This window comes from Falco cherrug, chromosome 5 (assembly GCF_023634085.1).
Source record: "Falco cherrug isolate bFalChe1 chromosome 5, bFalChe1.pri, whole genome shotgun sequence".
NCBI classification, from domain to species: domain Eukaryota; kingdom Metazoa; phylum Chordata; class Aves; order Falconiformes; family Falconidae; genus Falco; species Falco cherrug.
Window position 1 is genome coordinate 50,247,868 of NC_073701.1, and position 17,704 is coordinate 50,265,571.

General features: G+C 41.0%; 1 protein-coding gene across 1 annotated transcript in view; it reads left to right on the forward strand.

Moving 5' to 3' along the window:
- The window catches only part of PDZRN4 (PDZ domain containing ring finger 4), a 251,411-nt gene extending 236,242 nt beyond the window's left edge, over positions 1–15,169 (forward strand). Inside the window, exons 8-10 of the mRNA XM_055712621.1 lie at positions 2,774–2,875; positions 6,114–6,230; positions 12,999–15,169. Of these exons, the coding sequence (XP_055568596.1) occupies positions 2,774–2,875; positions 6,114–6,230; positions 12,999–14,525 (1,746 nt within the window). The 3' untranslated portion in view covers positions 14,526–15,169. The remainder of the gene's footprint in view (positions 1–2,773; positions 2,876–6,113; positions 6,231–12,998) is intronic.
- Positions 15,170–17,704: the final 2,535 nt, after the last annotated feature.

The window sequence follows — 17,704 nt, forward strand, 5'->3', positions numbered from 1 at the left end:
TGCCCTAGTGACAAAATCACAAAGCAGCTGCCAAAAATCAGTAGAATGGAAACTGTTTGCTGTATTGTAGCATTTTAGTTCTGGTTCCCAGTCGATTTCCCTTGTATTTTGACCTTTTTTCACTGAAGCCCCAGAAGTAGCTCCTGGTAAAAACAGGTTGCTTTTCTGTAACCTGTTCCTTAATTGCCCATCATTAATTTAGGCACATGAACTTTCAGGTTGTCACAAGATCAGCCTGTTCCTTCCCTCCAGTCTTTTCATTTCTGCAGGAAATGTCTTTGCTGAAACCTGTACCTGTTTCTCTTACTCCAGTATCAGATTTGGGAGTTTTGCTAAGACAACAGAGTCTATGAGCTGGCTTACCAAATAGCCCATTTTTTGGAGGAGAAATAATAAGTTATGTTTTAATGTCCAGGCTCACTCAGGGGCCGCTCATTCTCTGCATGACTGGGAATGTGAAAATGGTCACAGGATGATGTTTCCCCCAAGAAAACACAGACACCATGGTGCCAGGGCAGTGAGCCCCTTGGCAGGACTTGGGGTGGTGGGACCACGCCATGGGGTGTGTTGAGGAGAGGAAAAGTCAGTGCCCTGCCTTCCATGTCTTTCTATAAAACACCCACTGAGGAAAGCAAACAGGATATAACAGTATTTTTAACCTGCAAAAGCAGGAAAAAACCTGTTTATTCGACTGAGTAGAAACAATGTTTGTTCCTACTTTATTTGTTTCAAAATAAGGAAATAGAGAGCAGGTCCATTTTCTGTTCCTTTCCTTGCTTTGTAAAATTTCTGGCTGAAGTGGAGAGCCAACAGTAGTTCAGGCAAATGTCCTCCAGTTCCTAATGAAATTCCTTTCATTTGTGAGTAAAGACTCTGGGGGCGAGAGAAAAGCATAGGTAATTCTGCCATTCTTTTGTAGACTGGAGCATTACTTTAATGTCAGTGCTGATATATAACTATGAGTTTGATCATTAAAGTTAACACCCAGAGAGTTATGTGGGGTTTACTTTCATATCTGAAAACACATTGACCCTCTATCTACTTTTATTGATGAGATAACTCAGAGAAATAGAAGGTGACAGTGCCATTACGGGGAGATTACACTGAGGCTGGGGGAGAGACAGATCCTTGAGCGTGGGGGCATTTTCTGTGGGCAGCAGATGGCATTGTTTAAGGCTAGGGGGGGGACACTCTGTTTTGTGTATTCCTCACAAAATTACAGCAGGTTTCCTTTTATGTTTGAGGCCAGAACCGTCCCCTTCTCATTCTCACAAACCTCACACCTCTCCCATCACCTTCATAATCTGCTTAAGCATCGGAGAACAGCCTGAGTATTTTACATGAAATGCTGCAAAGTCAAGGGAAGGGTTTTGTAAGGACAGTGCTAGTGAGCCGTGCCTAAACTTCTGCTGTATTTAGCTGTGAACCTGCCCGTTGACAAGTGCTGTCCATGGGGGTGAGATGCAATGGGGCAGGCTGAAGGCCTGCTCATCCCCCATGATGGTGCAGCTGGAGTGGGGTGGGACAGCAGGGCTGCCACCTCCAGGGTTCACAAGGAGTCACCAGAGCAGTCACTGCGGCTGGGGGCGTTTGCAGAATCTGGAGATCTGCTCCTGAGCCTCCATGGCTGCACCTCTGCTTTTCAGGTTAGGGCAGCTCTGTGTTACCAAATGGTTGTCTGGTCTCCCACAAACCACAGCAATCCCTTCATGTAAGCTTTGAAGGGTCTCAGACATTTCACTCATTGCCAGTTAGGTGATCAGGGTATGCTGGGGTTTTCTTTAGTCTGAATTGAAGCTGTGGTTTTGAGTCAGGGCTTTCAGGCCAAACATACACGCAGAAATTTAATTTTCCCTTCTCAACCAGCAGGTTCCTGCTACTTTGAAATCAGACCCTTACAAGTTTTTATTTCCTCCAAATATTCAGAACCTTCTGTCTTCCAGTTCTGTTTTCACTCATTTTGATATACATCAAGTACTTTTTGTTGTTGTTGTTGTTGTTGCCACAATGAGAATAATCCACTTCTTGTGCTGTGAATTGGACAAACCCAAATACATATGGAAAATAAGATTTCTATTTGATTCCCTCAATAAAGGGTTTGGGGCAATGCAAAATGTGTTTGTTACCATGTAGTCATGGACGTGGCTGTTTTAATGAGGTGACAGTAGGAGAACAGTAGCGAGAAAAGCACGTTCACATTGGAGAACCACTTTTATTTTGATTATCCCCTTGGAAGAGGGATACATATGTTTTGTGTGGTTCTGGATACTAAGCTGTCCGCACAAATATGAAATGATTAAATGGAGCAGCAATAAGCAGTGGCCTGTAAGTATTGCCTGGTGAGAGATAATACTGTAGCTCTCTAATTGGCTCTCTACCAGCATACAGTGTGACTGATTTCAGCTGTAGCATTACTAGTCTTGCTTCCACCAGTGCTATTATCTCAGAGTGACACTTCCATTACTCTGAACGGAGAAAGATGAACGTCACCTGTCAGGGGCTGGTTAATTGTGTTGCTAGATGTATGTTACCAGGGCACAGGTTGGACATTTATGAACATAACTGCTTCCTCTGATGTCCACCATCCTTCAACGATCAATACAGCTCTTACAGTAAGCGCATAATTGAGTGAAGGCACTTACCACTGAGGGGCTGAAGATGCGCCCATTGCACAAGTTTCATTGTCCATACATTCAGCACAAATGAGCCAATATCTGCCCTGAGTTGCTTTGTAGAAATAGAAACTAATGTGCCACTTTTGTTTGTTTTCTAGATAAATGGCCAAGATATCCAGAATCGGGAAGAAGCAGTGGCATTGCTCTCCAGCGAAGAATGCAAGAAAATTGTGTTGCTGGTTGCAAGACCAGAGATGCAGGTTAGACTAAGTAGATGCACTGAGCCAGAACCTGGGTTATGCCATACATTCACTGTCACTGTAAGTAATGAACTGCTGAGAAATAGGAATGCCCAAGTTCCTGATAAAAGGAGGAAACAGATAACTGCAGAGCTTTGCCCCTGTTTAGCCAACAAAGAAAATAACATGATGTTACTGGGGCTTGTTTGCCCCAAACCAAGCAGTATTTCCAGCAGAGTAAGCAGGTATAGAAATAAAGCTGGCAGCACTGGTATAATATTAGTAAAATATGAAGTAGAACTTGAAAACTATGTATTACTCGTTAGATGATTCTGATTTGTTCTGGGGATAAATTTCCCATACTTAGTAATTTATATGAACTTTCACAAAGCTGTAATTGGTCATTGGTGATGTCTCTTTTTATCCTATGCACTTACAAGCAGGCATGTAAGCTGTTCATTTATGTATTGATTCAGGGACTGTCACTATAATACCACTCAGCAAACCTGGATCTACTTGTTTCCAAAGCACCCTGGTTACAAAAACATGCTTATATTTTGGGAGGTGCATTTACAAAAGCTTTTAGAAATATTTCTATGGTTTTAATGATAAAATTATGCCAATACCAAGAATTTTTTATATCATTGCGGGGGGCAGATGTTAGGTTGATCATCAGACTAAAGGAGAGGTGGAGCAGAAGAAGAGTACTACTGTTTGTACTTCCCTTTATATTCTGTTTATGGGCCATTGCAAAGCAAAAAGACATTATATTGTCACTGTTCTCGCCATCTGCCAACAATTCAGAGTTGGTTATATTGCCATTTGTCTCTCATGCTATTGATCTGATATTCTGTCTTGCTAGATACATACTCTGTATCAATTAAATTAAGTAAGTGTAATTCAGTGCCACTTGGAATCTCTACGTGAATATGGTAGTTGTAAAATATTCACAATTTCAGCATTCATTTCCCTTATGTTTTTCAGGAATCTAAACAATTCCCATAAAACTGGTGACATAGTACAGCACAAAAAGCCATGCCTCAGTTTATATTGCAAAATTGTAACCCTCACTGGAGGTTGCAGTAGTTTTGAAAGAATTGTTTCAATATTTTTCTTACTATTTTTCAGTAAGGTTTTGGTTTTCAGTAGGGAACAGAAACCCACTCACAACTTGATGTTGGGGTTTTGTTGTTTAATTTATGTGTTTTAAGAACATACAAAACTGAAGAAAAAGCCATAGTATGTCAGAAATCAGGCTGTCCACAAACTGATTTCAGCTGGTTGTGTTGCTTTACCTCTGGTGAAGGACAGCAGGATTACGCAGGCTTTTATTTCTAGATAGAAAATGGTAATGGCATTATTGCAGTCTTGAAGGGTGACTGCTGAGCATATTTATTTGGTAACAGGGAAGAAAACCATCTCTGACCATTTATTTGCACAGTGAATACCGATGAATAATGAAGTTTCGAAACAGAGCACTGGAGGCACAGCCTGTTTAGTGTAGGAACAAATGGCACAGGCATGTGCATTGACATGCATGTATGTGCACACAGTGTATGTAGTGCACACATATACTAAGCGGTATATATTTTTTTCCTAAAGCCACATTTTTATTCTAAAAGCTGTAACATAATATAAGCATTCCCATTAGTTAGGTACTGAGTCTGCCACAGTCAAAGCAGCAGATTTGCCCCAGTGAGATTCATCTCTCATCCTCCAGATCTGTTCATCTCTGCAATTTCCTCAAATGAGGGAAATTCAGCCACATCTTTTATGGTAGAGGAAGACTGTGTTCATGCTTTCCTTGGGAAAAAAAACCAAACAAGCAAGTAAACAAAACTAGTGGCCCATACCAGATGTTTCAGAAAATCGTTTGAAAGTCCCATTAAGGATAAACATAAAAATTACATGTCCTCAAGAAAAAAAGCCTCCTCCTAATCCCAAATTGTTAGAAGCTGGCTTTGCCAATAGAAATGGTGAAAGGCTTATGTTCTTTATAAGAGGAGAGAGTTCATTGGCATGGGCAAAATACATCAGTTTGTGAAGGAAACAGTGGTTTCCTGCCAGTATTCAATTAAAAGTACCACACAGGATCAGTCACCCCTCATGCAGCTTTGAATTACTACTTGCTACTTTGGTGTAACTTTTCTGACGGGTATCTGTGGCCAGTCCTCTTCTGGCTTTGAGGCAGTGGTACTTCTGCTGTAGCTGTTGGCGTTTGTTATGTTTGCTCTTGCTGTTTTGGGACATGAATAGTTGGTACTTTTGTAGTTGTCTAATGCTGAGACTTCTACCTTTTAGCATCTTTTTGTCACCTTCCTCCCCTGGTTCCTTCACCAGTAACAAAACAGTAAGTGCTTCCTTCTGCTACAATCTCATCATTGTAGCCAGGAGCACCACTGACCAGTATTTTCCTTTTTGATGCAGTGTGCCATCTGGTAAGGGATTACAGATACAAATGGATGTGTGCCAGGTACACACATGTGCACAATGAACAAACCAAGAAGAATAGTGGTTTAGGCCAGGGGTGCCTGTTTTATCAGTTCAGAAAGATGTGAAGGGTGCAAAGTGGGTGCAGGAAGAGGATATACTCACTTGACAGAAAAGATAGCATCCCCTCCTGTCCTTCTGCAACACTGTCTTCACCAAATGTCAAAGGGAAAAAAACCAAATGGGTAAGCCTTGCTTCCAGGGACACTGTGAGAGCAAAAATAACCTCCCTTCAAGTCACCACATCTTTCTGTCATCCTTTTCTGTTTGTTTGTTTACCTGAAAGATCAATGGGAAAATGGTGATAGAAACACAACATAAGGTTTCTATTGAGGTGGCAGCAGCAGGGCACAGTGCTGGGATGGAGGTTGTTAGAGGAAAGAGCCCGGTTGCCTCCTGGCCCTATTAGTAATGTTGCCACTCTTTCAGCACAGGGGCTCTCGGCAGTAATGAGCATGACAGCTTCAGGATTATGTGCTATGCCTTTCATACCTTTTGAAAGGAAATAATGTCTGTGCTGTGCAGTCTCCTTCATTATGAGAGAAAATCAGTCATACTGTTTCAAGAAAGGATAAAAGGCATAAGAGTCCCATGGTTTTTTATCCTTCTTTTTCTTCTTCTCTTTCTGAGATGCGAACTCCTACTGCCTGGCTTTCTGAAGAGAATCATTAGAATAAAAAGAACTAGTCAAGTATTGCCATTTGGGTTTATCCCATTTTAGCATGTGTCCTTGCTAACATAATATAATGTACTAATGTATTCTTTGCAGCTGGAGGAAGGGTGGCTGGATGATGAAAGGAATGAATTCTTAGAGGAGTTAAACTTGGAAATGTTGGAAGAGCAGCATAATGAAGCGATGCAGTACACAGCCAATGAGGTGGAGCAGGTAGGATAACTACTAAACATATCATTGAAATTTTGCTAGGTATACTGTTTTGTTAAAGGAGAATGAAATGGTATGCTATAAAATAGAGTCAAAGTCAAAGAAATGCTGTGATTTCCATCACACTGTAGGTAAGGAAAAGGAGAACAATAGATGCTTAGGCCCAGTACAGTAAGCTAGCAAACAATTTAGGAGGCTGTGATAAGTACAGATTTCTCATTTTCTCTGAACTCTCAGAATAATATTGCTTTTCTTCTTTAATTCTGAAGTGTTTGGGGTTTATGTTACTATATTTTACGTCAAGTGGTTTTAATGAATTGTATCAGTGTAGCACCTCGAGCTCTGAGCTGGGATAGGTGCCCTTCTTGTTGTATGCATGCAAGGTAAGAGCCAGCCCTTGCACCACAGGGCTTGCAAAATAAGATGGAAGAGGTATTTAAAGTAAACAACAGGTGTTTTGATAATACAAGTGTATTTTTCTTATACCGACAGTGCACAGCTCGGCATTTGTTTTGTTAATGGAGACAAATAAGCATATTGTTAGCATAGTCTCAGCTTGCTGCTATCCTGACTTTTACCTGCACACTGCTTATGTGCTATACACAGTGTGACTGGCAAAAATGCATGTGCACTCCCAGCCATACAGTTTCATCAGGGATGGGTCTTCTCAGTTGTACTTTATGGTGGAAGGCATAAGTGACCTTATCCACTCCTGGATCAGATGATCTGTCAGCATACACACTGTGTGGAGCCAAAGAAATAAAATCCAACTTCATCTCTTGGCTTCTACAGATGCACGGCTGGTGAGAAACTGTTCTTCCACCCACGGAAATTTGTGACTTACAATTTTTTCCCCATTCTGAATTGCTCGAAAGCAGAGCCTAAGGCATTTTTCTTGGAAGGGAAGAGAGGACTGTGAGAGCCTTCCTTCTTCAGCCTCCCTCCAAGGCAGTTTATTTGGCCAACAAGAGACTTGGCTTCAAATACCTGACTGCCTGGTCCACACCGGGACCCTGAACAGGCATCTAACCTGTTTCCTCCTCACCTCCCCTCCAGCCTTGACACTGAGGTATTGACTAGGTGATAGCTCCTATTAAAGCTCTTCACCATAATAAGTTAAATATTCATTGGGACAGAGACACTAACAGAGTAAGTCAATTATCTGGAATATGCTGTATCAGATTACAAATCCTTGATTTTATAACCATTAGTTATTTACCCAAAATGAAATAACTCCAGGGTCAGAGGTGAAAGGAGCCTTGCAACAGGATTTATAGTGGCCTTTTAGTTATGACCCTTTTTTCCACACAGTGAGCCAAACCTGTTTGCCAGGTTAAATGTGCTTACTTCTGCACTGCTAGCTACTTTGAAGTGATATTTAGCATCTTGTTTAATTTTTTAACCACAAATTTCATCTTTGATAGCAAAAGATTTCCTGTCAGAAAGAACACTTGTTCTTCACAAAGCAATTTCCATTGCACAGTGACATTTTCACACAAACCCCCACTTGTGGTACAAGTTCTTGAGCAGGTTTATCTGCAAACCCCTACTAGCCCCTCACACAGCATGTTGGGATCTCTGAAATCACTTGACAGTTGTGACCTTCTACTCCCAAGTTCTTGTCAAGCTTTGGCTTTTGACTGAATTTGGGTTGTGGATGGTGTTATTGAACAGTGGTGTTCTGTGAAGTGGTTTCACAGAACCCACTGAGATATTTTTATTCCCTATTAGGATCTTATACTAACAATATTTTTCCCCCCATTGAGATTTTATATTACTGTAGGAGAGAGCTACACTTGAAAAAATTATGGTCACTTGTGCTCTGTTGGCATCTGATGTTTAGGTTGCTTGAAGTAATTCTGGGACAGCCAGACATTTCTTTGCCCTTCTGATGAGTAATCGAATCAACCAAATGCAGCTTGGTGTGTAATGGGGCGTCAGTAATTTGTGACAGCTGCTGTCTCTCTAGACTCTGTGTAGTGACTTGGCAAGTCAGAAAACTGGTTCTTTACTCCTTGTTAGTCTGGGAAACCTAGCAGTTTCCTGAGGTGAATCACGTAATCCATTGGAGCAATGAAACTGCTCTCATTGCAGCTGCCAGTGGCCAGGCTGAGTATCTTCAAGCTCCCTGGGTGGCCATGGAGACACTGCTCCAATGCCAGTCTTGATTTTTGTGAACCGAAAAATACTTCTCTGGCTTCATTATCACCTGTCGTCATGATTCTTGTGAGCTGCAGGAATGAATACACACTATAGCAGAATATCCTTCCAAATATGAGTCTGTTTAACAGAATTTTAACATTTACTGTGAGCTGTCACAGAAAAATTTGGTGCAGTTTGTAACAGAAGAATCAAATTAATAGTCATGTATTTTTATATGTTTTTGAGCCACTCTATAGAATTCAGTCAAGAATTGTATCTTCTCCGTATAGAATAGTCCAATAAACCTCAAGGAAAGATGTAATTCTCCATTTTTTATAACTCATTGTATTCCTTCCCCTTTATGGCATCACGGTTCATTGTGCAGCAGAGATAACTTTTCAGAAGAATACCATACATTTGCCATGCGGAAATTCTTATCCAGTATCATGGAATATATCAAAACCTATTAAGAATAGAAAGAATTGGATTTTAAAAAAAAATCATTCTAGTTGAAATGCAGTGAAAATATCTGGGGGAAATTCTTTTTTGAGAGGAGCCTGTTTTAAAAGAACAGCATTGTTTGCAGAAGAGCGTTTTCCCTTCTATTGTACCACTGAAAACAATCCCAATCTTCACTCGTGGCTGGAGTACCTCGTGGTTAGCCTGCCACCAGAGATTCCTCTCACTGCGGTCAGTCTCCCTCTCACGGACCAGAGAACCCAGCAGTTATGTTTATTAAAACCTTCAACTGAATGTCACTGCCCTCAGATTTCAGTAGCAGTCTGGGTTTGGAGTCACAATATACATCGTAAGTTGTAAAAGGAGAATAGGACAGTGCCTGAATTCCTGGAAGATTAGCCATTTTATAGGCATGAATGCTTTGCTGGAGCTGAAATGCAGAATCTTCTGAGGTTCTTTTATTGCTTGATTGTACACACTGCCAGAATCACATTCTTATTATCTGAGTTGTTACTGCAAAGATGAGGTCTAAGGAGCCCTTTGGTATTTCAAACAGAAGTCATTGTAGAAGAGATTGACAACATAGGTTTGAAACAAACACTTTGTTTGAAATAGATGATAGATAACACGGACAAAAGCAATACACTGTCAGTTGGAGACTCTGGTTTTTTTCCAGAAGGGACTTAACCTGGAATTAGGGTTGCTACCTTTCAAAATAAAATTAAAATAATCTTATATGATAAAAGACTGCTCAGTCTGCATGTGTTGAGGAGCTCTGGCAAGCATGACAAGTCCAGGACAGAAATTCCAGGGGCTGCCTTACTTGAATAACAATGTATTTTTAAATAAATTTATCTCAAAAACATGCAGTATAATAAATAAATGTATTACTTTCCATTTTCTTAATTGAGCTATCTGCAAGTATCCACATACCGGGGAAAGATTTAATGTGATACAGATGTCTGCTTTAGTTTGAGAGGAATCTGACTGTATAGGCACTTGTTTCTTCCTGACAGGAAGGGCAGCCCAAAATGACTACCTGACATTCAGATGCCTGTACTACAGACACTTATATTTGGTCACATCAATCCCTCCTATCTGATTTCTGTTAGGATGGAAAGATGGAGTTTGTTTTGTGTGCATCTTTTTGTGTGTGTGTGTTAATTATGGATGGTGTAACTTAGAGTAGGTGGCAGCATATTGTATTCACTCAGTCTAAATCAAGTGGAAGTTGAAGGAGCAAAGTTTAAATTGTTGCTAAAGGTGGTGTGGAAAACAAGAGCCACTAATTTTGAAAGCGTTGATTATGTAGGCCCAAACTGTAAAGTCTGTCTCCAATACCTGTACAAATAGATACATTAAAGGATTCTTTTCATAAGTGCTCAAATATATGCTTTTGTGGTGTGGCACCATACTGGAGACTTCAGAGGAAGCATCATAGAGCTCAGCTCCTGTAAGCTGTGTAACTGTGCTAACACATTATGGATAAGCCACCTGTTTTAGGGAGTTAAGATGGCTTTAGTCATGTGGATGCAAGTTGTGCTGTGTCACTTACCCTCAAGGTCAGAGAGCAGATCCTGGCTCTCCTCATTTGCTAGTGTGAATGCAGCCCTGCATTTGGGACAGGCGTCCAAATTCCTGGCTGTGCTGCAGGATGGCCCTCCCAATGTCCGGTGGACCTGTTCTCCCTTGTGTCAGTAGTTAAATATTTTCCAGAGCAGTGAGAAACATGAGTTGCACAGTGCAGTGGCCAGCGTGCAGTGTAGGAGACCCAGACTGGAGTCACTTCCCTGCTGAAAGGTTTAGGGGCAGAGGAGGTCACTAAAAGCTGGAGCAGCTCCAGAGCAGCTGAGAGAAGGAACCTGAATAGCTTATGTAGTGGCTGTAGGAGGTAAACTAGAAAAGCATGAAATTAAACCTAAATCTCCAGCATTCCTGGTGAGTGCCCTGGCCACTTGGCTGGTTGGGGTGCTCTTCTTTGTGGTTACTCTTGATTTTCTTGAAGAATTCTCTGGATATTGGAGTTTTTTTCTGAGTAGAATATGACATTTTGGAACTCTTAAAAAACAGGTGATGTGGGAAAACACTGAGTTCCCACCACTTCTGCAGCTGCTTCTGAAAAAGGAACTAAAGTGTTGCAGCCACTTTGGAAAAATATAAGAGCCTTAATAAGAAATTGTCTGATATACTTTAAATACCTCCACAGTAATGAAAAAGCTGAGGAAAGAAAGAATAGATAAATTGCAATTCTAGAACAATTCTACAATAGTTAGTTATTTAGAGTGTTATTGGTACTACTCTTCATATTGCTTCTTCCTGTGACAAGAAGATACCCTTGCTTTCTAAGCAGGTAAGTACAAAGATCTGAGAGGATCTCAGATAGGGAAAATACGTACCATTTAATTTTTAAAACCTGCAGGATTTTCATGAAAGTCTGCCTTTGTCCCTTGCAATTTCAAAATCTAGTTTCTAGAAAATTTGGACCGACCCTACAACATCAAGAAACACTGAACATGATCCCTTGAATAACACTGAATACATTCTGTCTCATGATGTTTAAATTCTAGGAGAGAGTTTCTCCCAATTTGGGGAGAGTGAGAGATACTAATTGGCACATTACCAATGTGGCTGCCAAAGCTACAATGAGAATTATACATTTATTGTGCATTTTGTTATCAACTGCACATTGTATGTGCAAAAGGATAAGCGTAAATGTATGCTATGATTTTAAAAAAAATTTCTTTGCAGGTCTTGTCTGGCAACAAATTGTTAAAACATGTTTTCAGAAATTTTTAACCTGTCTGTCACAGACACTGAATTCTCTTGGAGTTTTCTTTCTTCCAATATTTATTTCATTCCACTATTACATTGCATTTCAGTGGTGGAGGTTATTTTTGTTTTTCTGACACTAGGCCATTATTTTTTCTTAACAATTGAAGAAAGGAAACCAGATGAAGGGGGTGTGTGATCGTGAGGTACACATGAAGAGAGGAGAAAGGATGAGACAGGAGACACATTTTCATCCTGTTTTACTGTCTGTCAAAGTAGAGAAAAAGGGAATTATGACAGTAGCCTCTTTGAGGTTTTTCCTTTCACTGGGTGCACTGTACCTCTTTTCTCCCTTGATTATTACCACCATTATACATAATTATGCAATTATACCTCCTAAAAGAAATGGCATTTGGTCAGTACTGTGTGCACTTAGGTGTTTGGCAAGCAGGCCACATAAGCTGCACTCTGCCTGATTCTTTGCTTATCCAGTTTGAAAAACAGAAAGTGTCTGTCTCTTCAGAGAGGTATTATCTCACATTCTTTGAGAATATAAACAGGTTGAAACTATAAACAGGTTAGGTACAATGAGTGGAGTGTGAATTAAAAAACAACAGCCTAAAAGCTTGACATTATGCCCATGGCAAGCACTCAGTGTTATTCTACACTTAATGGTAAAAGGCTGGTTTTATTTCTAAGGAACATAAACTGTAACTAGCGAACAAAAATAGTCTCCAGGGATGCAACAGAAAAGTCTACTTAAGCAATATCCTAGAATTCAAAATGAACAGTCTTTTGGAAAAAGGCTACCAAAACCCAAGAAGTGTGGTAGAGGGCCGTGGAGGTGTGGAGGGTGTAGTGAACAGGCTAGCCCTCCGCAGGCTTCAACCCCTCCCCTCCCCCCCATCTCATGGAGCAAACAAGGAGTTAAGAAAAATGTGTAGTCTTTTTGCACCCTCCTAGATTGTACTAGTCATTGTTTGATTGGCTGCTTGCTCTATGTTTTTTAAGCGATACCAGTGCTGAAACTTTTTCCCAAGTTTGAGAAGATTTCAGCTCCACCCGTCTCTGGCCATAATCCAGAATCGAAAACAGTGTGCCATCTGGTGATCATTATCTTTAAGCACTGCAAGAGAGGGCTTAGCTAGAGAGGGAAATATTTCTTTCCGGACTTTAGAATATATGTCACTAGTGCTGTAATTCATCTACTTCACTCGGCATGGCCACCACAGCATGACTCTCAGAAATGTTTAAAAGCTGTGAGCAGAAGGACTGCTGTTTAGCGATCTCTTTTAATTCAGCTTAAATCAGATACCAGCTGTTTAAGAAAAACAGAGCTGGAAAATATTCTCATGTAATATGGTCTGCATTTGATAATAATTTTCTTTCCTCACTTTTTAGCCAAAGAAACATGAAGAGGAGGATGGCACTACAGACACTGCAACCTCATCATCCAACAATCACGAGAAAGACAGTGGGGTGGGACCTACAGATGAAAGTCTGCGTAATGACGAGAGCTCAGAGCAAGAAAATGCACCTGAGGAGCAGAACAGCGCTACCCTGCAGAGCAAACGGGAGCTGGGCCACAGCCAAGATACATTAGAAAGCGTTGAGCTCCAGTGCAATGGAAGTTTTGTGTCTGGGGAATACATTGAATCTGATTTCGTAGGAAACCCAGAGGAGGAATGTGAAAGGTTTCGGCAGCTGTTGGAACTGAAGTGCAAGATTCGGAACCACGGGGAGTATGACCTGTATTACTCAAGCAGCATGATAGAGTGCAACAGAAGAGAGCAAGATGGAGTGGAGCATGAGCTGCAGCTACTCAATGAAGAACTGAGGAACATTGAACTCGAATGTCAGAATATTATGCAAGCTCACAGGCTCCAAAAGGTGAGGGATCAGTACGGAGACATTTGGGCTTTACATGATGAAGGGTTCAGGAATTATAACACCAGCGTAGATGTACAAAGAGGCAAACTGGATGACATCATGGAGCACCCTGAGAAGTCTGACAAGGACAGCTCCAGCGCCTACAACACGGCCGAAAGTTGCAGGAGCACTCCACTGACAGTGGAGCGATCCCCTGATAACTCTCTCCAGAGGATGATCACCATAACCAACAGGAAAAACTTGAGGAGCACAATCGTGGCTAATCAGTCATCCTCAGGACAAAGCAGCAGGGAGACAACCTCAGCCAAAACCAAACCCACTGAGCAAAGCAGTGCTGCTGAGAATGCAGAGCTGGCATCAGAAAGTGGCAGATTCACAGACCAGGAAAAGCAGAGCAGTGAGCACATTCCCTACCTGTCTCCATATCACAGCTCTTCTTACAGGTATGGGAATATACCTGCTCATGCAAAGCATTATCAAAGCTATATGCAACTGATCCAGCAGAAGTCTGCAGTGGAGTACGCCCAAAGCCAGCTCAGCCTGGTGAGCATGTGCAAAGACTCGCAGAAGTGTGCAGAGCCCAAGATGGAATGGAAGGTGAAAATAAGGAGTGATGGGACGAGGTACATCACAAAGAGACCAGTTCGAGACAGAATCCTGAAGGAACGTGCCTTAAAAATTAAAGAGGAGCGCAGTGGGATGACGACAGATGATGATACAATGAGTGAGATGAAGATGGGTCGCTACTGGAGCAAAGAAGAGCGGAAGCAGCATTTGGTGCGAGCTAAGGAGCAGAGGAGGCGGCGGGAGTTCATGATGAGGAGCAGGCTGGAGTGTCTTAAGGAAAGCCCACAGAGTGGCAGTGAGGGCAAAAAGGAAATCAACATTATTGAACTGAGTCACAAAAAGATGATGAAAAAGAGAAACAAGAAAATCTTGGACAACTGGATGACAATCCAAGAACTGATGACTCATGGTGCTAAATCTCCAGATGGCACAAGAGTGCATAATGCCTTTTTATCAGTTACTACTGTATGAATGCAACTTTCTGAGAGTATACTACCAGTTTAGGTAGAGTACAATTGCCTCGTTCAATGTGGCATTTTTATATATTTTGTGACTGTTTATAGTTTGACCTTTTTTGTAAGCAAAATTACCTGGTAATTTTTCATTTGTTTTTCATATACTGGTACCTTCTTTATCTGGCAGTCTTTCTCTATCCTGCAATATATTCATATTACTCATTTGTAGAAAAAAAAAAAAAGAAAAAAAGAAAAAGAAGAGCAAAAAAAAGTGGAGAAGCCAATTAATTTCTTAAGCTAATACATATCCTGTAAGTTAAGATCTGGCTTTATTTCTCTGGTTTTCTTTTTTCTACTTTAGTAACAATACAATACCAAAACAAAATGCTTTATACTATATCCTTGGCTTAACAAGTTTTGAAGCTTTACATCTTAGATTGCATCTGTTTATAAGTCATATGCCACATCCCATCGTATAGATAAGAATGACATTTTTCCAACTACACGTTGTACAGCACATTTAATCTGTAAATTGCAATTGTATTTGTCCAAGTAAAGTGTAGGTGGGCAATTCTCCTGTGTTATGTAGTGGCATTGGTCATGTAGCTGGGCAGTACGTGATAATTGTGAAGATGAAAAAGAAATAAATTATTGCTTATCTTTAAGGAAAAAAAAGTCAGGAGTTCTTTGATTTAAGTTGTGCAGATGCCTTTAAAGGATGAGTCATTTCATTATGCATGATACTTACAGCGTACAGAGATTTCAAGAACATGGGATACAATTCCATAGACTAGTTCTTATGCATTAGCTTTTCATTTTGCTAAAACACGTAGGAGTGAATTTTCTGGTCTTTCTGGCTTTTTCTTACCTTCTATTATTATTATTAGATTGGATTATTCACTGATATATTACTGTGTTGTGTGCTGTCAGGTAACTACTATGGGTCTTTTCCCTGGCTGAGCTTCCTATTTGTTCTGCACATACAGAACATAACAGAGCATATGTTATCTTTGAGCCAGATACCATGAAAGAAATATCAGCAGTGGCTGTCACTGATATTTTCATAGAAGGTGAGTTAAGGAAAAACAAAGAATGAAAGACAACTAAATGAGTTAGGGGTTTAACTTTGTTGTTCAGGAGCATCCAGCTTTTAGATGAGCCCCAGTGGGAGCTGGCTGGGGCTCAGGAGCAAGGGCAACTTGCTGTCTGGGTCCCTGATGGGGTCTCTCTCTCTCCATACAGGAGAGGCACCTTGGGCATCTTCTGAGCTGCCACTACTGGCAGCCCAGTGAGTTGCGGCAAGCTGGTCTTGGGCAGTCAGTTGGGTCAAAGACTTTGCCTAATAGTCCCATTTATACTGTCCCTGTGCATGACTCACAGCGGTTCTTAAATGACTGAAGTGCTTTGATAGCAGGATTAGGTGCTGAAGTCACTTGGCATCAGGCCTTAAAAGATATGCTTAAAGATGCAGAAAGACATATTATGGTATTTCCAAATTAACTAACTCTGGAAATCAGTCATTTGTTTTCTAACCACTTTTGGCATCAGTAGGCATTGGCAGTGCTCTCTGCATCTCCAGGAATGTCAATACCATAAGAACACTGCTTCCCAAGTGCTTAGGAAAATTATACCACTGACAGTTTACAGTCTGATAATCAGAAAATTCTCTCCACCAGACTCAGGAAAACATCACTCTAAATCCTCACTAAACGTACACCTGTTCATGCACAATGAAAAATACTTCCACTGTTTCCTGTTAAATTAGAAAAGGTGTGGAATCCAGAGCCAGAAAGGATCATGGGGCGATACAGTATTACTTGAAGGGGCTGTTAGCAGATTGTCCCTCCAGCTGAGCCAGGGACTTGTCTTTGACCAACCCAAGTCATCTAAAAAGGTACACATTCTTCTGGAGACGTCAGCATAGAGTTTTGGCTGTTTTCCCTCATTGCGTTCCAGTGATCACACTCGTAAAAGCAGGACTTATTCCTAACCAAGAGTTCAGCTGCCATCAGCTCCAGATAATGGCTACTGTTAAGCCTTTCCCTTGGACACAGTACTTACTGTTTTCTTCCCATTATTAAATCGTGACTCAGAGCTCCTCTCAGACCAACTATGGTGACACCCAAATTCAGAGAACATGTAAAAGTAATAAGATTATTTCATTAGTGAGAAATAGAAGTAGGAAAATCCATGTCTAATTAGAGAAAAAAACCCCAACTGGATGGGCTGGGGTAGAGTTAAGTAATAGAGAATAGTTAGAGAAACAAATAAACTATATTTATAGTGACAGTATATTAATAGGCTGTAAATGGAATGCATCCAAATCTGAGGAGAGCTGTCAAAACCTAGTGAGAGGCAAAGAATGAGAGGTGCTACAGTAATACTGCTGGTAGCACACCATGATATGGTTTCTAGCTTGGCACAGGCCTGCCAGAGCCCAGCCACCTTCTTCCTCCTCCACCTGCTGGAATCAGCACATCCTGCCCAATCCTTAATCTGGGGATTTTCCCCCAGCACATGGTTTTCTCTCCTTTTTTCCTTAAATACAGTTATTAAGTGACATTTCCTTTCTTCCCTAAGCAGTCTTTGGGAGAGGTGTTGTGGTTTGCCCTTATGAAATGCCTCAATCATCCCAGCTAGCACAGAAAATAAACATGCGACCTCAGAGTGGGGCTGCAAGGCTGCCCAGGGTGGTGATGCAGAGGGGCTGAGTGTTTTACTGCTCACTGCTCTCAGCTGGTTTCTCTGCAGGGCAGGACCTGGTGTTGCACTCCCTTATCCCAGCAGTTCTTTATCAGTGAAATCCAAGGCTGACATCACACATGCAGTTTATTCCTGCATATACTTTTTTCCAAATGTCATAATTTTGAATGAGGAAAATAACATTTTAGCACCAAGGCAAATTAAAAGAGAAGAAACAAAATACATTTCATGTTGTCATAAATCTTTAAAGAAAAAAGACTTTTTTGTTGTGAGAACTATTTTTTCATATGAAGGAACATAAAAATAAAAATTTTCCAACTGGAACAAGACCAGACCTTGATTAAGAGGGTTCTTTGCAGCTCTGGGATAAAGGGCAAAAGGCAAGGAAGAGGAGCTGCAAAGTTGTGTTACCATGGCCACTTCACTGCTGGGGAAGGAGTTAATGTCACAGTCATACCCCAACCCTGGTACCCAGCCGAGACCAGCAGGAGG